Source organism: Xenopus tropicalis, chromosome 3 (genome assembly GCF_000004195.4).
Source record: "Xenopus tropicalis strain Nigerian chromosome 3, UCB_Xtro_10.0, whole genome shotgun sequence".
Taxonomy (NCBI): Eukaryota; Metazoa; Chordata; class Amphibia; order Anura; family Pipidae; genus Xenopus; species Xenopus tropicalis.
In genome coordinates, this window is record NC_030679.2 from 28,240,977 (window position 1) to 28,263,372 (window position 22,396).

Sequence of the window (22,396 nt, forward strand, 5' to 3'; positions counted from 1 at the left end):
ACATATCCTATCATTGTGTTACAATACACAATATCAAGTGTATTCCTGCTTGTTTCACACCTACATTCCTGCCTCTTTCCCAGCTCAGCCTCCTCCTCCTACGTCCCTGCTCTAAATACTAAACCTGTGGCCCCTGAGAATCTTCTCCTGAGAATCTTCTGTGGCATTGGGTGAGAAACTCAATGTGACTCTTTAAAAAATTGGCAATGAAAGGATGGCCACCAAGGGTAATATGAAACATATATAAAGTACTAATTTCTGTACTTGAAGTTAACTTTCCCAAACATAAATATATAGAAGCATGAGAAGCATTTAGAAGAGTGGGAGTGATTTCTTCCCATACTTGCATGGTTTTGCTCTGGGTACTCAGGTTTACCCCCATGCTCCAAAAAACATACAGTAGGTTTATTAGCTCCTAATTAAATTGACCTAAGTGTATGTGAATATGACAGTGATTAGACTGTAAGCTTCTCTATGGCAGGTCTGACGAGATTAATATATTATTTCTGTATCAGTGCTGTGCAATATGTTGGTGCTATATGAATAAAGGATAATAATAAATATTAATAATGGCTACCTAAGTGAGACAAAAAGCAAATATAAGTAATAATTCTATGGTATAATCCCTTATAAGGCTAAACAAAATACATTTAAAGTGCTGGAGAGTGTTTCAGGAGACAGGTTCATAAGCAGAGGTTCACAAGATATTGGCAAGTAATATAACCTTTAAAAAGGCAATAGAACATATTCAAGTCTGAGTATCCATAGACATGGACACATGTGCTCATTTTAAGCTCCTAGCAAGCCCTTCTGCATCCTCTTTCTTCTCTGGAGTCTGGTTTGTAGAAAAAGCAGATTTAAACTGGGTGCCAAGGGCCCACCAGAAAACCTTAGGCCCAATCTCCCCTTCTCTGTTCTCTCACTTTCTTTATGCTCTTAATTACTACTTTTTACATACCATTATCTATCATTTCCTCCATTTCTTCTGTTTCTCCTCATATAGAGAAATGGTGGAGGAATACAAGGTTGGGTGAGCGGAATGGTCCACTGACACCTGGGCCCACCGGGAGTTTTCCTGGTATCCTGGTGGGCCAGTCTGACACTGTACACTGGTTTACTTTCCGTTTATCTTTATGTCTTAATATAACTCTATACTATTATTGTATTGTAAAAGTATTGTATTGTAAAAGTATTGTAAAAGTATTATTGTAAAAGTATTGTATTGTAAAAGTCATTTAATAAAGATAAGTTACAAAGTTTTATGTATCTACAGGTTACTGCATTAAAGGAACAAGTTCCCAGTGTTAAAAAATACGTCTCTTTGGGGTGTAGTTTTAAAAAATTATCAGATCCCATATTCCCACCAACACCTTTTGAAGCAAATGTCAGTGCACAGTATGCCCCAATAAAAAAAACCCAAGCAAGTACAAACAGTAACTTAGAAGATAAAAAGTGGCAGTAGTCACAAGTACAATATAGTAGAGTGTAATCCATGACAACCAATTAATCTTGCATTGGGCTTTCTAAGGTATTACTAGTAAGCAAATAACAAAGCATTTCTGGTATGGTATACACTGTAATGCAAATATACAAATAATAATTGTAAAAAAAAGAAATTCCTTTGGTTAATACAGGGAGGTCTACTGCACATTAGATAAAATAAGTTTGTCAAAAACAATGCCGTGCTAAAATATAAGATAGGGTTTTTAAGAGCTAATAATATGTAATGTCTTATTTTAAACTGGCAACTGCTATTTAATGTACATAGTTAATTGCTAGTAGAAAAAAACAACTTTACATGAGGTTCAGCCCCTCCAAATATTCCAGAGTGTAAATATATACATTTATATAACCTGTTTATCCATCTTCCAAGCCCCAACTGGTCTACTGCTAAACAATTAAGCAACTTACCTGTGCAATGCTGGCAGAATCATTTGCAGAAATGGAATCATCAGTATCAATGAGATTATCTGTTGGAACATTCTGGACTGGTTTAAGATATGCAACCTCATTTTGCCTTGAGTCCAGGGTTACACAAACATCATATGTGTACGGAAATGGTAAAGTTCCATCGCTAAAAACAGAAGGGCATCTAAGCGCAACTTGAGGATACAAGTCTCTGCTTAGAGGATGCAGAGCAGTTGGAGAACTTTGTTTTCTGCACTTTGAAATGACAGCAACTAAAACTGTAAAAATAAATAAAATGGAAATTAAAGCTATAGAGATGACAAGATAGAATGTTGCATTGGATGAAGATTCAGTATCAATGTGCTGGTTTGTTATTTCTGGAAGAACTTGCTGGAAGTTTTCAGCCACAACTAGATTTAGAGTAACTGTAGAAGACAGCATGGGATAGCCATTGTCTTTCACCATAACTACAATTCTTTGCCTCAGAGCATCAGTCTCCTGCAAGTCTCTTGTTATTCTGATTTCCCCTGTGTTTTGCCCTATAATGAGAAAATAAGGGTCAGGAACTTGAAGCAAGTGATAAGAGAGCCAGGCATTGTGTCCAGAATCAGCATCAACAGCAACTACTTTAGTCACTAAATATCCTTTTGTAGAAAAGTGTGGAATGAATTCAAATACTGAGGCAGCTTCTGAGTCTTGTGAAGGATAGAGAATCTTTGGAGCATTATCATTCTGATCAGTAATACAAATCTTCACTGTGGCATTAGCACTTCGAGAAGGAGATCCGGAGTCTTTAGCCATTACTTGGATGTAAAATTCCCGTAAGCTTTCATAGTCAAATGAGCGCTGTGCATATAAAACTCCACTTACTGTATTAATAGAAATATATGATGACAATGGCATGTCTTCAATAATATCAGTAAGGATCATGTAAACCACTTTTCCATTCTCATTTATATCAGAATCTGTAGCATGGACTCTAAAAAAGGAACTTCCTGAGGGATTATTTTCTTGGATATAGGCAACATAATCCATTTTTTCAAATACAGGGGCATTGTCATTCACATCAGTTAAAATCAGTCGAATGGTTTTGTTGTTGGTTAGTTGAGGGGATCCTTTATCTTCTGCCTTTATTGTGATGTTGTACTCAGATGTTGTTTCTCTGTCCAAGTCCATTGAGGTTACAAGTTTATAGTAATTACCACTTGATGATATTAAGTGGAAAGGCAAAGATTCAGAGATTTGTCCAACAACCTCTCCATTTTCCCCAGAATCCAAGTCATCTAAATTAACTAGTGCTATGACTGTACCAACTGGGGAATCTTCTGGAATTGTATCTGAGAAAGATGTAATTAATATATCAGGAGCATTATCATTAACATCACTAACTTGTATTAATAGCTTGCAATAAGACACCAGGCCACCACCATCTTTAGCTTCAACTGTCATCTCATGGTTTGGTGCCACTTCGTAATCCAGTTTTCCAGTTATTTGAACAGAACCATTTTCAGGATTTATTGCAAATATTTCTTGAGCATTTTCAATGTCATTAAATAAATATGTAATTTGACCATTAGAACCTTCATCTGCATCAGTCGCATGTAGATCTATAACTAAGGATCCAATTGGAGCATTTTCACTAACAGTTACTCTATAGGTGTCCTTGTTAAACAAGGGATAGTTATCATTGACATCGGTAACCACAATCCTAATTAGAGAAGTTCCAGTTTTAGAAGGTGTCCCTCCATCAAAAGCAGATAATATTAGAACAGATGAGTTCTTTTTCTCTCGATCCAGAGGTTTCTCCAAAACAAGCTCGGGATATTTCCTGCCATCCATATTGACTTTTTCCAACAATCCAAAATGATCATTTGCACTGAGCTTATAACTCTGAATAGAATTATTACTAAGATCTGGGTCTTTTGCACTTCCTAAAGCAAAATGTGCTCCAAGTACAGCTGATTCACTAATACCAATGTCAAAAACACTCTTTAAAAAGCTAGGTGAATTATCATTGACATCCTGAATTTCCACATTAATTGTGTAGAAGTGTAAAGGGTTTTCCATAACAGCTTCAATATTTAAAAAACAATTTTGCTGCATTCCACATAAAGCCTCTCTGTCTATTCTATCTGCAACATACAAGTCTCCATTCTCTAAATGAACATTTAAATACTGTTTTTTGGATCGAGAAACAACATGGAATTTACGCGAGGATAGTTCTTCAGCACTAACACCCAGATCATTTGCAATATTCCCTATTACATATCCCAGCCTCTGTTCTTCATATATTGAGTACTGGAGCTGACAGATAACTGACTCACAAAGGAATGGAAAAAAACAGAATATTACTTGCCATCTTGTTGTTCTTTGGATGACTCTATATTTGATCTTCTCTGCCATTTTTCCTTCTCAATACAATGCAAATAAAAATGAATCCAATTCAAGTAATTTATTATTGCATTAATACAATCCCAGCTGCAAGGTATCAGTTTAAGATCTGTCAATGGTTCTTGCTGCCTTGTGCTGTGTGACTGCTTTTACTATACATCTCCACATTAAACACGAAAAGTTCATTTTTCTCCTTGGTCAACAGCGGCACTCAGAGTCTAAACTGTGGAACTGCAGTTGGTAACTGCCTTTTATTTTTTAGCTGCATAACATAATGCTTATTGGAAGAAATGCAAAAGTGTCACTAATGTTTAAGGTTATCTTCTGTCTAAATTAATTCCTGTCAGTATAAAATGATAGTTATTCTGTATACAACCTATTCATTTTTGCTAGCAATGTGTACGTTTATTAACAAGGAGCAACAACATTTCAGAAAAAATAAAAATAAGCAGACTCATCCTGTTATACTAATTTTAAAAGTACGCGAGTAGTAGCGCACAAAAGTAGTGTATAAAAAAGAATAAAACTCCAACATCAGGCACATATAAATTAGATTGAACATTTAGGGCAGACCTTTAGTGATATATGTAGAGCAAATCAATGTTCTACATTTTATGATAAGCAAATGAAATGGTGTGATTTTCTAAGGTGTTTCTAAGTATAGGATGTGGTGTTTCTAAGTATAGGAGTGCAGGATGCACTAAATGTAAACAGTAGAGGTAAAAGTATTCAAAACCTTTAAAATATTATTTGGCATATCATTCCAGTATCACCCCACCCACCCCAGTATCCTGGACAGAGCACTGCAGTTGGATATTAGTCTCATAATGCAGAAGAATTATGGAAAGATTGAAAAAGGCAAGGGAGGGATTGGGTGAGGAAGAGAAAAAAAGAACAGCAACATTTGGCACATGTGAGGAAAGAAAGCATTAAAATTGGGTAATGGAAGAAAAAAGTTGCATACAAAGGGAGTAACAGAAAACAGAAATGAAGGGGCAGCAGCAAAAGATAAATGAAAGTAGGAATGTTAACTACTAAAGGGGTTACAGCAGAATAACATGGAAAGTAAAGAGCCAAATGAGAAAACAAAGAAAAAAAAGTTGTTGAGAAATACAGGGGGAAATGTAATTAAAGTAACCAACAAAAAAATTGTAAGATCCAAGTAAACCCAGCACACATAACTCTATACTGATACTATCTATACACTCACATACATAAACCATATATTCCAACATCAATACTAAGGGGCACATTTACTAACCCACGAACGGGCCGAATGTGTCCGATTGCGTTTTTTTCGTAATGATCGGTATTTTGCGATTTTTTCGTATTTTTTGCGTTTTTTTCGTCGTCTTTACGATTTTTGCGAAAAAACGCAAGGTTTTCGTAGCCATTCCGAAAGTTGCGCAAAGTCGCGATTTTTTTCGTAGCGTTAAAACTTGCGCGAAAAGTTGCGGCTTTTAAGTTTTAACGCTACGAAAAAGGCGCGACTTTGCGCGCAAGTTTTAACGCTACGAAAAAAACGCGACTTTGCGCAACTTTCGTAATGGCTACGAAAAACTCGCGTTTTTTTGCAAAAATCGTAAAGACGCCGAAAAAAATCGCAAAAAAAATACGAAAAAGTCGCAAAATGTTCGTTTCCAATCGGAATTTTTCCAATTCGGATTTGAAATCGTGTCTTAGTAAATCAGCCCCTAACTGTAGATTTTAGTATCACAATAGCCTTGGATTCTATGCTTGTTCAAGATCTCATCCAGGCCCCTCTAAAAGGCATTAACTGAATCTGTCATTACAACATCACTAGGAAGGACATTGCCCAACCTCACTGCTCTCCCCGTGAAAAACCACCTACGCTGCTTCAAATGGAAGCTCTGTTTCTCTAATCTAAAGGGGGGGCCTCTGGTGCGCTGGTCATTTTTATGGGAAAAAAGAACATCCCCCATCTGCCTATAATCCCCTCTAATGTACTTGTACAGAGTAATCATGTCCCCTCGCAAGCGCCTCTTTTCCAGGGAAAACAACCCCAACCTCGACAGTCTAACCTCATAGCTTAAATCTTCCATCCCCTTTACCAGTTTACTTGCAGTCTCTGCACTCTCTCCAGCTCATTAATATCCTTCTTAAGGACTGGAGCCTAAAACTGCACTGCATACTCAAGGTGAGGCCTTACCAGAGACCTATAAAGGGGCAAAATTACATTCCCTTCCCTTGAGTCAATGCCCTATTTTATACAAGACAGCACTTTATTTGCTTTAGTAGCCACAGAATGACACTGCCTGGAATTAGACAACTTCTTATCTAAAAAAAAAACCCCAGATCCTTCTCCATTAAGAATCCCCCCAACACACTACCATTCAGTAGATAGTTCGCATTTATATTATTTCTGCCAAAGTGCATAACTTTGCACTTGTCAACATTGAACCTCATTTTCCATGTTGCTGCCCAGTTTTCCAATTTTGTTAAATCGCTCTGCAAAGTGGCAGCATCCTGCATGGAACTTATAGCTTTGCACAATTTAGTATCATCAGGAAAAACAGAAACAGTACTTTTTGTGCCCACCTCCATGAGGACCTTCGTTTACCTTTATATGTCGTTTACGTACTGTTATATTATATGAGGGTATTACAGAGGAGTTCTATGACCTGTATAAAAGCACTCGGCCTTCAGCTTAATGATTTTATATGGTCATGAAACCCTCATTTTTTTTTTTTTTTACAATAGGGGGTACATTATTCACTATACATATACTGTGTACTGTTGTGGACTTCTGCCCTGGGTCTCTAAAAATGCTCAATGTTGTTATGTTCTCAATGTGCAACACAATTTAATTATATTTGATATACCTTTAAAAAACAATAACTAGTCGAATTCAAGCTTTGTGCTTTAATGAGGTTATGGATCTCTTCAGTACATAATCCATTGTACTGCACTGTACATTGGAGATAAAATGTACTTACCCTAATTTTGGCTAATTTCTTAGTTATACTGCTAGTTTTCACATATAAAGGCAATCAAAATGATCAGTTTTATGTATGGATGATCAATAAATTGTGTAGATATTCAGATTCCCATATGCATACAACACATAGCAACAAGAGGAAAGTTCTTTAAGAGGCATTCATGCATCCAAGTTATGCATATAAAGGAATACATATAGCTATGTAGAGATAGAAGAGCCTTTAGTGGTTCTTTCAGATTACTATAAGCCATATGACAAATGTTGTTCCTGAACTTTTGAAGTCACATAAGACACAACACACATTGGCCCATGGCACAGCATGTATTTGAGTGTGAAAATGATCTATTATTGGCAGATATATTAACATTTGTGTTTGTGTTATTTTTGTGGTTTTTCTACCATGACTAAATTTTACAGATGCAAAAAATGTGAAAATCTTGAATTTTTCATGTTTTCAAGAATTTTGGTCTTTCAAATGAAAAAAAAAACCAGAAAAACCTCTAAAACCACAAAATAAAGATTGTTACAATTTGCCTATGACAACAAAGCAACAATGCATAATAACCTGCATAAAATAAATGTGTTTTTAGAGATATTTTGAAGGCAGAAATATTGGGAGAAAGTTGGACAAAACGTGAGAGTGTATTCCAGAGAAGCAGTGCAGCCCTTGCAAAATCTTGAATGCGAGTGTGTGAGCACGTAAGGAGAGAGGAGTTGAGGAGCAGGTCCTTATAGCAGCATAACAAGTGAGTAGGGGAGTATCTAGAGATTCAGAGATATAGGGTGGGGAGAGTTGTGAACTGCTTTGAATGTGAGGGTCATTAGTTTGAATTTTATTCTGGATGGAAGCAGAAACTGTGAGTGACCTGGAAGAGGAGGAGTGGTTGCTGAGGTGTATGAACCTGCAAAGGTGACAGTCTATGGAGGTAAAGATCAATTAATAAAGAGTCGTCCAGGCATGATATGATTAGATAATGAATACAAATTTTGGCAGCATCTTGGGTGACAAATGATCATATTTTGGATGTGTGGAGTGAAGGACGGGGCAGAATTGAAAATAAGCCCAAGGCACTGTGCCTGGGAGATGGGGTGATAGTGGATTTGTTAGTTATGATAAATAACTCTGGGAGGTTACGGGTATTGGATGGGGAAAGAAACCAATTCTGTCTTAGAGAGTTTTAATTTAAGGTAGCTTTGGGACATCCAAGAAGAAATAGCAGACAGCCAGGAAGAGATACAAGTTAAGAGCTAAATAGATCTGAGCATTTTCAGTATAGAGGTGGTAATAAAAACCATATTAGTTGATTAGTTTGCCAAAAGGGGAAGTATAGAGAGAAAATAATAAGGAGCCCAGGACAGAGCCTTGAGGAACCCCAACAGAAACTGGTAAGATGATGAATTATTGTAAAAGACACCATAAGAACAATTTGTGAGGTAAGATGAAAACCAGGACAAGGTAGTGTCATGAAGGCCAAGAGAATGGAGGGAATGGAGGAGGAGAGGGTAATCAACAGCCAAAAGTCAAAAGCAGCTGGGAGATCAAGAAGTATTAGTAGTGAGAAGTGGTTTTTGGCTTGACCCAATAAGAGGTCATTAGTTAGTCGGTTAAGGCAAATAGGTGTTGTTGTCTAAAACCAGATTGTAGGGGATCCAGCAGGTTATTATCTGTGATGAATATCATTAGCTAGTTGTAAACTAGGTGCTCAAGTAGTTTAAAGACAAAAGGGAGCAGAAAGATAGGTCAAAAGTTCCCAACTTTGGAGGGATCAAGAGAGGGTTTTTTCCTAAATAGAAAAGCTGCCATTTTAAATACTAAGGGCTGCCCCCTGGCTCATACGATACACTGTGCTGAAAAGCAAACCAAGGGCACACATACACGCTAGGTTACTTCAGCCAATGAATGCACAGAGCTATGTCTTATACTCCCACACTTCATCCTGGTACAGTTAGATCTGTCAGATGATCTCTGAGGGAGCACACAGACAATCACAAAAAAGCAACCTTAACAAAACTCACTTTCATAGCAACCTTTACAAAAGCACAGCTTGCCGTACACATCACACTAATTACCAAAGTAAAATGTTCATGTCGACATGTTTCCAATACCTAATAGAATGCTGCCCTAGATGTGCTTTAAAACCCTGTTTGAGCCTTGAGGTTATTCTATGTCAATGGAAATCTTAGGAGGAATCCTGGGCCTTCAACCTTTTTTAAATATGTCATCATTGTCATTGAATTGTCTTCTGCTGCAGTTCCTTGGTGCCATATCTCAATGAACTGGGCTAAATCTAGGTAGGTAGAGGTAGAACATGTTCCCTCTATAATCCTCAAAGAATGTTGGTACACAACACAACCCATTAGCAACTGTAGTCATGTAAGATAACACAGCATATACTATACAGTGTAATGATATAAACCTTCCATTAGGACACGGGTCCTAATAATATAATTATACAGCTTACCAAAACAAAGATATTACATCCTTCTACAGTTATTGGATCCCTTATTGGGAAACCTGTTCGAAAAAGCTTGAAATTACCCAAAGGACATCTCCCATATTGGTGGCAAAACAATCCTATTGGGTTTATTTAGTGTGTAAATTATTTTAAAAAGAATTAAGGTACAGTGATTTAAATTACAGAAAGAGCTCTTATCCGAAAATCCCCAGGTCCCAAGCATTCCAGTTCCCAGGTATTGTATCTGAATGCTTGGGACTTGGACTCTATGTTCTAGATAAACATGAAACACCATTTCTTAAACATTTAAAATGCAATAGGATAGACAGTATGAGTTTATGCTATTCTAGTTTGCAATTAAACGTACAAGGTCATATGTAGTGCTGCCAGCACCAAAATCCAGAAAAAGGGATGGCGCAATGATGCAAAGTAGCATTCTTGGGCATACACATAGTATGATACATAGGCACAAAGTACATTCTGACTGGCAAAGCAATTGTAGTAGAGTAGAAGTAGAATGTCTATAACTGTATCTACAATGTCAATTTTCTCTGCCTCACTGTGATCTCTGCATGATCATGAATTTGTTGATAAGAGCATGGACATAATAACATGTATAAAAAAGTTAGAAAAGTTTGGAATCATAGCCAGATAACTGGGTCACAAAGTTTATCTATCTTTAAAGATAAAAAAATGCATTGCTGTTTTTTACACACATACATATGCACACACATATACATAGCTGTATAGTTAGCATTAGCATTTAAGAGCTAGGCACCTCTCTCTCTCACCCGGTAAATGCTATGCTTGGCATTATTGATTTCATGTAAAGACACCTAGGTTGTGTCACTGTATATGGTGGTAACCAGTAAAATAATTCACAGGAAACGTTGTTGTTATAAAGCGCACCATCTTTAGACAAATTACATAACTGAGCACAGGTGATACTTAATTAAAAACTTACCTGTGCAATGCTGGCAGAAATTAAATTGTCCGTGGGAGGATCATTGGCAGAAACAGAATCATCAGTATCAATAAGATTATCTGTTGGAACATTCTGGACAGGTTTAAGATATGCAACCTCATTTTGCCTTGAGTCCAGGGTTACACAAACATCATATGTGTACGGAAAAGGTAAAGTTCCATCACTAAAAACAGAAGGGCATCTAAGCGCAACTTGAGGATACAAGTCTCTGCTTAGAGGATGCAGAGCAGTTGGAGAACTTTGTTTTCTGCACTTTGAAATGACAGCAAGTAGAACTGTAAAAATAAACAAAATGGAAATTATAGCTATAGAGATAACGAGATAGAATGTTGCATTCGACCGAGTATCAGTATCAATGTGCTGGTTTGTTACTTCTGGAAGAACTTGCTGGAAGTTTTCAGCCACAACTAGATTTAGAGTAACTGTAGAAGACAGCATGGGATAGCCATTGTCTTTCACCATAACTACAATTCTTTGCCTCAGAGCATCAGTCTCCTGCAAGTCTCTTGTTATTCTGATTTCCCCTGTATTTTGCCCTATAATGAGAAAAGAAGGGTCAGGAACTTGAAGCAAGTGATAAGAGAGCCAGGCATTGTGTCCAGAATCAGCATCAACAGCAACTACTTTAGTCACGAAATATCCTTTTGTAGAAAAGTGTGGAATGAATTCAAATACTGAGGCAGCTTCTGAGTCTTGTGAAGGATAGAGAATCTTTGGAGCATTATCATTCTGATCAGTAATACATATCTTCACTGTGGCATTAGCACTTCGAGAAGGAGATCCGGAGTCTTTAGCCATTACTTGGATGTAAAATTCCCGTAACTTTTCATAGTCAAATGAGCGCTGTGCATATAAAACTCCACTTACTGTGTTAATGGAAACATATGATGATTTTGGTATGTCTTCAATATTATCAGTAAGGATCATGTAAACTACTTTTCCATTCTCATTTATATCAAAATCTGTAGCATGGACTCTATAAAATGAATTTCCTGAGGGATTATTTTCTTGGATATAGGCAACATAATCCATTTTGTCAAATACAGGGGCATTGTCATTCACATCAGTTAAAATCAACCGAATGGTTTTGCTGTTGGTTAGTTGAGGGGATCCTTTATCTTCTGCTTTTATTGTGATGTTGTACTCAGATGTTTTCTCTCTGTCCAAGTCCATTGAGGTTACAAGTTTATAGTAATTACCACTTGATGATATTAAGTGAAAAGGCAAAGATTCAGAGATTTGTCCAACAACCTCTCCATTTTCCCCAGAATCCAAGTCATCTAAATTAACTAGTGCTATGACTGTACCAACTGGGGAGTCTTCTGGAATTGTATCTGAGAAAGATGTAATTAATATATCAGGAGCATTATCATTAACATCACTAACTTGTATTAATAACTTGCAATAAGACACCAGGCCACCACCATCTTTAGCTTCAACTGTCATCTCATAGTTTGTTGCCACTTCGTAATCCAGTTTTCCAGTTATTTGAACAGAACCATTTTCAGGATTTATTGCAAATACCTCTTGAGCATTTTCAGGAATGTCATTAAATAAATATGTAATTTCAGCATTAGAACCTTCATCTGCATCAGTTGCATGTAGATCTATAACTAGGAATCCTATAGGGACATTTTCACTAACAGTTACTCTATAGGTGTCCTTGTTAAACAAGGGATGGTTATCATTGACATCGGTAACCACAATCCTAATTAGAGAAGTTCCAGTTTTAGAAGGTGTCCCTCCATCAAAAGCAGATAATATTAGAACAGATGAGTTCTTTTTCTCACGATCCAAAGTTTTCTCCAAAACAAGCTCGGGATATTTCCTTCCATCTGTATTAACTTTTTCCAGCATTCCAAAATAATCATTTGCACTGAGCTTATAACTCTGGATAGAATTATTACCAAGATCTGGGTCTTTTGCACTTCCTAAAGCAAAATGTGTTCCTACCACAGCCAGTTCACTAATACTAATTTCAAAAACACTCTTTGAAAAGCTAGGTGAATTATCATTAACATCCTGAATTTCCACATTGATTGTGTAGAAGTGTAAAGGGCTTTCCATAACTGCTTCAATATTTAGAAAACAATCTTGCTGCATTCCACATAAAGCCTCTCTGTCTATTCTATCTGCAACATACAAGTCTCCATTCTCTAAATGAACATTTAAATACTGTTTTTTGGATCGAGAAACAATGTGGAATTTACGTAAGGAGAGTTCTTCAGCACTAACACCCAGATCATTTGCAATGTTCCCTATTACATATCCCAGCCTCTGTTCTTCATATATTGAGTACTGGAGCTGACAGATAACTGACTCACAAAGGAATGAAAAAAAACAAAATATTACTTGCCATCTTATTGTCCTTTTGGTGACTCTGTATTTGATTTTCTTTCCCATTATTTCTTCTTAATACAGTACCAATAAAAATGAATCCAGTTCAAGGTATTTATTAAAGGAATTCCAGCTGCAGTGTATTGCAATGGTTCCTGCTTCCTTGTTCTGTGTGACTGTTTAATGCCATGGTACTGTACATCTCCACATTAAAAAAGAAAACTTCATTTTTCTTCTTGGTCAACAGCGGCACTCAGAGTCTGAAAAGTGGAATTGCAGCTTTGCAACTGCCTTTATATTCTTTAGTTGCATATTATAACATTTATTGTAAGAAATGCAAAAATATTACTATGATCTAAGGTTATCTTATACATGAATTCCTGCCAATATATTTATTCTGTATACAATAAAAATGCTTTTGCCAGTGATGTTTATTAACAAGGAGCAACTGTTCAGAAAAAAAAAATCAAGCATACCTCATCCTGTTTATATGAGCTTAAAAGTGCAGCAGTAGTAGTGCACAAATGTAGTTTGTACAGCAGAGTAAAAATGCAAAACAGTAAACAGAAGTTCCTAATGGTGAACAAAATGGTAATCAAGTTAATATTGTTTCTATTCTAGTTTAAGTTTTTGCACTTTTAGTATAAGGTTTATGTAATTTTCGAATAAATATTAAATTTAAAATTCATTGTATGAGTTTTACATGAAATTAAATCAAACTAAGAATGAACATTTGAGCTATATTGTATGATAAGCAAAATAACTTGTTAACTATTTCTAGCCTGAATCTACCTTTTGGCAGGATGGATTAAGCGTATACAATACGGGTAAGGGCTTTGGCACACGGGGAGATTAGTCGCCCGCGACAAATCTCCTGTGTCTTGGGCGACTAATCTCCCCAAAATGCCATTCCACCGGCTAAAATGTAAATCGCCGGTGGGATGGCAAACGCGGCGGCGCGATTTCAGTGAAATCGCTTAAGTTTCCTCTCGAGGCTGTGAAATCGCACCGCCGCGTATGCCATCCCACCGGTGATTTACATTTCACCGGTGGGATGGCAATCTGGGGAGATTAGTCGCCCGCGAACAGGGAGTTTTGTCGCGGGCGACTAATCTCCCCGTATGCCAGAGCCCTAAAAGTACTGAAATTATTAAAATTTTTTGGCATCTGATTTAAACAGCACACAACACCACTCAGTATCCTGGACAGACCACTGTGGTTTTAAAAGGGAAAAGATAGATTAAGGCAAAAAGAGGGAGAAGAGTAGAGCGAAGGTGGGAACATGGTAGAGCAGTAATATCAGGTGATGGGAGAAAGAGCTTCAGGAGTAATGGGTGAGTAGATCAGAAAATTGGTGAAAGTGGAAAACAGAAGAGAACATGGACCACTGAAAGAAGAGAACAACAAGGAGGAAAAATAGAAGATAAAGTTGAAATTAAAAAAAAACCCAAAAACATTTCATTGAATGGGAAGCACAGAGAATGTATAAATGAACAGTAAAAAGAAGAAGAGAGCAGAAAGATAAAAAGTGTGGAATGGAAGAAAGTTAATGCCCAATACATTAATGCAGAACTTCAGAAAATCAGAAAAGAAGATTAACAGTAAAGACTCTGAAGACACACGTAGAACAATGGCATACATAAAGTAAGTGGGGCAGTAACTGTCATACTGTATTGAATAGTGGGCCTTTGCCCTAAACCTCTAGGGTACATAATAATGCCTGTAGTTAATATGTACTTGTGATTATCAAAATTTTCCATGTTTTGAAATAAATTTTTGCGTTAAATATGTCAAAATGTGACCATAAAAATGTTTGCCACGAGAAAAACAATAAAAGAAAGCATGCAAAAAAGGCCTCAACTTAAATGCATTTTGCTTGAAAAAAACACCCACTGACAAATCCATTTGCACAAAAAAAGCCTGTTGACTTTAATGCATTCGCAAATTTTTGCCATTTTGCAATATATTCCGCAGTATTGTGAATATTTAAAACAAAAACAGGACAGATTTGCTCATCACTGTTATGTACATAATATATAAATTACTCACACAAAATCCTTATATTATTTAGTTAAATAAGTAGTGATAAGCAAAATTTTTCACCAGGCATCAATTTGCGGCGAATTTTCACGTTTCGCCATTGGCAAATTATGGGAAAACAGGAACAAAAATTCACCATGCATAATTTTTTTGACACGCACAACAGTTTTCTTTGATGCACGATAATTGCTGCATTTCACACATTTTTCGCCATTACACGAATCTTTTCAAAGATTCGGCAATTGTTTGCCGAAGCAAAATGCGACAGATTCACTCATCAATATACCTAAGCACAGGGTTGAACTGGGGGGGTGCAGGGTCCACCAGGGCTTCTGCTTCAGGGGCCCCTGCATCCCCCAATGGCCCCCGCCTCCTTCACACACACCCTCGCAGGAGCCCCCAACACACTCTCCAATCCCCTCTGCCGCTGCATAAGCAAATACAGAAAACTAGTACTAGCTCATAGCTTTTGTTTTATACATTTGTATTTACAGAACACAAACCCTAGCATTCTCAAAACTCAGCTTTCAGCCTTGTGCTTTTATGAGGTTATGAATCTCCTTAATACTTAATCCACAAAATGCTCATATCCTCTTGATATACAGTAACATGTATCCCAGTTTCTTATCCCTTAATACCACAGATTAAATTAACAGGACTACAGGATCCCTTTCTGAATAATGGCAGCACATTAGTAAATCTTTGTTGAATAGGTTCTATTCTAGGCATTAAAGAATTACTGATTATTTGCCTAGCAACTACAGAGCTAAGATCCTTCAGTACCCTGGGGTGAATACAATAAGGTCTTGAACCATTGTTTGCTTTCAAATGATCTCATTGATGCTGATGATTCTAGTTCTACTGATATATCTCTTGTGTCAACCAGCCTATAACTGAATTGGGTCTCCCCATTAGCTGGTCCCTGAGTGGTGTCTCCTACACCAAAGGTTCATACAATCTCCTGAATCATTTTTTGTTACTATTTATATATTGTAAGCACTCACAGAAACACTGCACTGAGTCCTCTATCAAAAGAAACACAGGTTGAAAAAAGAGGTACGTCCATCACGTTCAACCATAATGCCTACATATAACCTGCCTAACTTCTAGTTGATCCAGAGGAAAGCAAAAAAAACTCATCTGAAGCCTCTCTAATTTGCCGCAGAGGGGAAAAAATTCCTTCCTGACTCCAAGATGGCAATCGGACCAGTCCCTGGATCAACTTGTACTAAGAGCTATCTCCCATATCCCTATATTCCCTCACTTGCTAAGAATCCATCCAGCCCCTTCTTAAAGTTATATAAAGTATCAGCCAGTACAACTGATTCGGGGAGGGAATTCCACAACTTCACAGCTCTCACAGTAAAAAATCTGAATATTTAAACGGAACCTCCCTTCTTCTAAACAGAGTGGGTGCCCTCATGTCCGTTGGAAGGACCTACTGGTAAATAAAGCATTAGAGAGGTTATTATATGATCCCCTTATCCCCATAGTTATCATGTCACCTCTTAAGCGCCTCTTCTCCAGTATAAACAGACCCAACTTGGCCAGTCTTTCTTCATAACTGAGACTTTCCATACCCTTTACCAGCTTAGTTGCCCTTCTCTGGACCCTCTCTAACTCAATAATGTCCCGTTTGAGCGCTGGAGACCAAAACTGAACAGCATATTCTAGATGGGGCCTTACCAGCGCTCTGTAAAGGGGAAGAATAACCCCCTCCTCCCGTGAATCTATACCCCTTTTAATACAGCTCAAAACCTTGTTTGCCCTTGCAGCTGCTGCCTGGCATTGCTTGCTACAGCCAAGTTTATTATCTACAAGGACTCCAAGGTCAGGTGGGTATCTGACTTCCTCCTCTCTCAGAAAAATCCTTCATTCCTGGGGCCAGAGTCTGTGCAGCTCTCGCCTCTCCCAAAAGAATTCATAAATCTCACTCCCCCCGCCCTTAGGAATGTGTAATCTGAGCTACCAAGGCTAGAGCTACAAGCAGGAAGGTACTTAAAATGGCAGCTGCAATCTTAAACAAACAGAGGAAGCTTCAAGGGCTCCTTACTAAGGTATGGTAATGCTTTCTGCAGAATAAATATAGTGTTCTAGGTGGCACTAATGTGGCAAATCTATTGGCAGTAAAATGCCAAAATGACTTTTTCTTCTCCTTTAAAGCACAATTTGAGTTTTTTTTAAATTTTCTCAGCACCATTATAGCACAGATGCCTATACATTTCGTACGTTTGCATGTCAAAAAGTCACAGTCTTTGTAACTCTTTTATATTGTTGTCTTTTCAACAAAATATGAAGGAGACCATGTTATGATAAATACTCCCTAAATCTTTATCCACACAAGTGTGTTAGAAATAAGTTTGGTATTATAAGTGATTACAAGATGCAAAAGAACATCTTCCTGGCTGCACTAAGTGAGACAAGAACATTTTAAGCAGTTTACTCAGAAACCTGTTTCATTTTCCCCATTGCTGCTGCCAATGTCTGTATAACTGAAATCGCCCCATAATAACCTGACCTATATATGTATTATATATATATATGTAATAGTAGTTGCCTCATTTTCCTCCCTTACATGAGAGATAGCATATTCATAGTCCAATGACAACATTTTTAGCCAATGTAAAGGTGAAGGAAAGGTAATAACATATTTAAATGCCCACTGATTATCCAGCTTATGCTCTCCTGAACCATAATTATTTTTTTTAAAACCTTTACCATTACTATCTTTGTATGTAGATGTAGAAGATCACTATTCTAGTACCATCTTGGAGCCCCCTCTGGGCATCCAGCCTTATCCACTGCAGATAAATTTGATATAAATTTGTAATTACAGGGCTTAGACTTTGCCTAATGAGCATATGCCCACCCAGAGATGGTGGGTGGTATTAAAAAACAAGAATTTTGTGTCTTAACAGGACTAAGAACAGAGGGAAGAACTTTCTCCCAGCATTGGAGATGTAAGTTTGACAAGACCGTTCTTACATTCTTAAGTAGTTTTCTACTGCTCCTTGTCCTTTAAGTCTAACTGAAAACTCTACCTAAAGGCCGACACACAGCCCTCAGTGCTATCCTTGATAATTTCTTTAGTGCATAGCGTTAATTCTGGTTTTACATGAAGACAAACATTTCTACATTTTGCATTACCTGTGTACCTACTTTAAAGGGGTATTCCCATCTAAATGTATGTTATTTATCCCGCCAGGTCTCAGTTATAAGGCAATTATCTGTACAGGTATGGGCTCTTGCTTACACATAACTCAATGACCTCTGGTTTCAAAATTCCTCTGGCCGTTTATCATTCTTTCTGTAGTGGACCCATTTCCACTGAGGTGTACACCACTGTGGCCATAAACATTTTGTACCAGTAAAAAATAATCTAGGTGATCCTGATGCCTAATGTTACTCAAGGTCTATTATGTTTATCGGCTTTGTGCTTCATATGGCTGTGTGTGTCTTTACATTTTTCTGATTTAGCCTGCGAATCATGGGCCCAATATAGGGGTCCCAAAAGGCTGTGAATCAGCTAATAGCCTCAGCTCTTGGGTATAGTACAACTGTATTTACTTGCCTCTTCACTTTAGCACTTTGTGCATATAGGTGGGGTAATTCCTTTTAAAAACAGGGCCCTTTTTACCCTTTAATTGTAAAAAACACATTTCCTGTTTATGAATACACTAAACACCTAAACAACTTACCATAGACAAAATACCAGCAGTCACACAGAATTACAAATATATTCATTTAGTGATCCCCAACCAGTGGCTCGTGAGCAACGTGTTGCTCACCACACCCTTGGATGTTGTTCCCAGTGGCCTCAAAGCAGGTACTTATTTTTGAATTCCTGCTTGGAGGCAAGTTTTGACTGCATAAACACCAGGTGCACTACCAAAGAGAAACTCCTGTAGGCTGCCAGTCCACATAGGGGCTACCAAATAGCCAATAACAGTCCTTGTTTGGCACCCCAGGAACTTTTTTAATCTTGTGTTGCACCCAAACTCTTTTTACTTTTCGAATGTGGCTTGTGGGTAAAAAAAGGTTGGGGACCACTGTATTAGTGTTTAATGTCTACCTGTAATTTATATATAAAGAAATTTAAGCCCTGAGCAGTTTTGAAAAACCTTTTTCCTGTATCAAAATGCAGGAATACAATTATCTACAATTATATACTCATTGCATGTACTGAAACAACTTACACACAGTAGCTTATCCTACATATATTGGCATAAGTACCAAGTAACAATATGATATAGTAGTACTTAATATTGGTACCTATTATTTTTTATAAAGGGTCATTAAAGCCTTTGGTAGTAGCTGGGTAAATGAAAAAATATTTTTTCTATATATTTCACAGTCAACCAAAGATCTAAATAATATCATGTAAAATGATCTAGTGTTAAAATACATGATGGAATTGTAAAAAGTGTATACATTTTATGTCTTATGTTTCACTGTTAAACACATTTCTAGCAACGTACCTGTGCAATGCTGGCAGAAACTAAATTGTCCTTGGGAGGATCATTTGCAGAAACAGAATCATCAGTATCAATAAGATTATCTGTTGGAACATTCTGGACAGGTTTAAGATATGCAACCTCATTTTGCCTTGAGTCCAGAGTTACACAAACATCATATGTGTATGGAAAAGGTAAAGTTCCATCACTAAAAACAGAAGGGCATCGAAGAGCAACTTGAGGATACAAGTCTCTGCTTAGAGGATGCAGAGCAGTTGGAGAACTTTGTTTTCTGCACTTTGAAATGACAGCAACTAAAACTGTAAAAATAAATAAAATGGAAATTAAAGCTATAGAGATGACAAGATAGAATGTTGCATTTGATGAAGATTCAGTATCAATGTGCTGGTTTGTTATTTCTGGAAGAACTTGCTGGAAGTTTTCAGCCACAACTAGATTTAGAGTAACTGTAGAAGACAGCATGGGATAGCCATTGTCTTTCACCATAACTACAATTCTTTGCCTCAGAGCATCAGTCTCCTGCAAGTCTCTTGTTATTCTGATTTCCCCTGTGTTTTGCCCTATAATGAGAAAAGAAGGGTCAGGAACTTGAAGCAAATGATAAGAGAGCCAGGCATTGTGTCCAGAATCAGCATCAACAGCAACTACTTTAGTCACTAAATATCCTTTAGTAGAAAAGTGTGGAATGAATTCAAATACTGAGGCAGCTTCTGAGTCTTGTGAAGGATAGAGAATCTTTGGAGCATTATCATTCTGATCAGTAATACATATCTTCACTGTGGCATTAGCACTTCGAGAAGGAGATCCGGAGTCTTTAGCCATTACTTGGATGTAAAATTCCCGTAACTTTTCATAGTCAAATGAGCGCTGTGCATATAAAACTCCACTTACTGTGTTAATGGAAACATATGATGATATTGGTATGTCTTCAATATTATCAGTAAGGATCATGTAAACTACTTTTCCATTCTCATTTATATCAAAATCTGTAGCATGGACTCTATAAAATGAATTTCCTGAGGGATTGTTTTCTTGGATATAAGCAACATAATCCATTTTATCAAATACAGGGGCATTGTCATTCACATCAGTTAAAGTCAGTCGAATGGTTTTGTTGTTGGTTAGTTGAGGGGATCCTTTATCTTCTGCCTTTATTGTGATGTTGTACTCAGGTGTTAACTCTCTGTCCAAGTCCATTGAGGTTACAAGTTTATAGTAATTACCACTTGATGATATTAAGTGAAAGGGCAAAGATTCAGAGATTTGCCCAACAACCTCTCCATTTTCCCCAGAGTCCACATCATCTAAATTAACTAGTGCTACGACTGTACCAACTGGGGAGTCTTCTGGAATTGTATCTGAGAAAGATGTAATTAATATATCAGGAGCATTATCATTAACATCACTAACTTGTATTAATAACTTGCAATAAGACACCAGGCCACCACCATCTTTAGCCTCAACTGTCATCTCATAGTCTGTTGCCACTTCATAGTCCAGTTTTCCAGTTAACTGAACAGAACCATTTATAGGATTTATTGAAAACAGATCATAGGCAATTTCAGGAATGTCATTAAAGGAATATGCTATTTTGGCATAAGAACCTTCATCTGCATCAGTTGCATGTAAATTAACAACTAAGAATCCAAGAGGTGCATTTTCGTTAACAGTTACTCTGTACATGTCTTTGTTGAACAAGGGATGGTTATCATTGACATCAGTTATGGCAATCTTTATTAGAGAAGTTCCAGTTTTAGAAGGTGTCCCTCCATCAAAAGCAGATAATATTAGAACTGATGAGTTCTTTTTCTCTCGATCCAAAGGTTTCTCCAAAACAAGCTCAGGATATTTCCTTCCATCCATGTTAACTTTTTCCAACAATCCAAAATGATCATTTGCACTGAGCTTATAACTCTGTATAGAATTATTACCAAGATCTGGGTCTTTAGCACTTCCTAAAGCAAAGTGAGTTCCTAGTGCAGCTGATTCACTAATACCAATTTCAAGAATATCCTTTGAAAAGCTAGGTCCATTATCATTAACATCCTGAATTTCCACATTAATTGTGTAGAAATGTAAAGGGCTTTCCATAACTGCTTCAATATTTAAAAAACAATTTTGCTGCATTCCACATAAAGCCTCTCTGTCTATTCTATCTGCAACATACAAGTCTCCATTCTCTAAATGAACATTTAAATACTGTTTTTTGGACCGAGAAACAATGTGGAATTTACGTGAGGACAGTTCTTCAGCACTAACACCCAGATCATTTGCAATGTTCCCTATTACATATCCCAGCCTCTGTTCTTCATATATTGAGTACTGGAGCTGACAGATAACTGACTCACAAAGGAATAGAGAAAAGCAAAACATTACTTGCCATCTTATTGTCCTTTTGGTGACTCTGTATTTGATCATACTCTTTCCCATTTTCTCTTCTCAATACAATGTAAATAAAAATTAATCCAGTTCAAGTAGTTTATTCCAGTGCAGTATTTATCCCAGCTGCAGTGTATCAGTTTATTATATTGCAATGGTTCCTGCTGCCTTGTGCTGTGTGACTGTTGGAAGCTATGGTACTATACATTTTCTCATAAAACAAGAAAACTTCATTCTACTTCTTGGTCAACAGCGACACTCAGAGTCTGAAATGTGAAACTGCAGCTTTGCAACCAGGTTTAAATTCTTAAGCTACATTTCATAGTACTGATTGTAAGAAATGTAAAAGTTTCAGTATTATTTAAGGTTATCTTATACTTATATCTTATACTCCTATCATTATAAAAATTATATTTATTATATTCAGTGATTATATTTTCTTTTCAAAGAAGGTATAACATGTGCA

General features: G+C 37.0%; 1 protein-coding gene across 2 annotated transcripts in view; it reads right to left on the reverse strand.

Moving 5' to 3' along the window:
- pcdhga11 (protocadherin gamma subfamily A, 11) overlaps positions 1-22,396 on the reverse strand; it is a 264,554-nt gene that overhangs the window by 235,926 nt on the left and 6,232 nt on the right. The window contains exon 1 of one of the 2 annotated variants that reach the window (XM_031898043.1): positions 10,679-13,117. The exons of the other annotated variant lie outside the window; for it this stretch is intronic. Coding sequence (XP_031753903.1) covers positions 10,679-13,102 — 2,424 coding nt within the window. The 5' untranslated portion in view covers positions 13,103-13,117. Of the gene's footprint in view, positions 1-10,678; positions 13,118-22,396 lie in introns of those variants that run through there. 2 annotated transcript variants of the gene reach the window in all.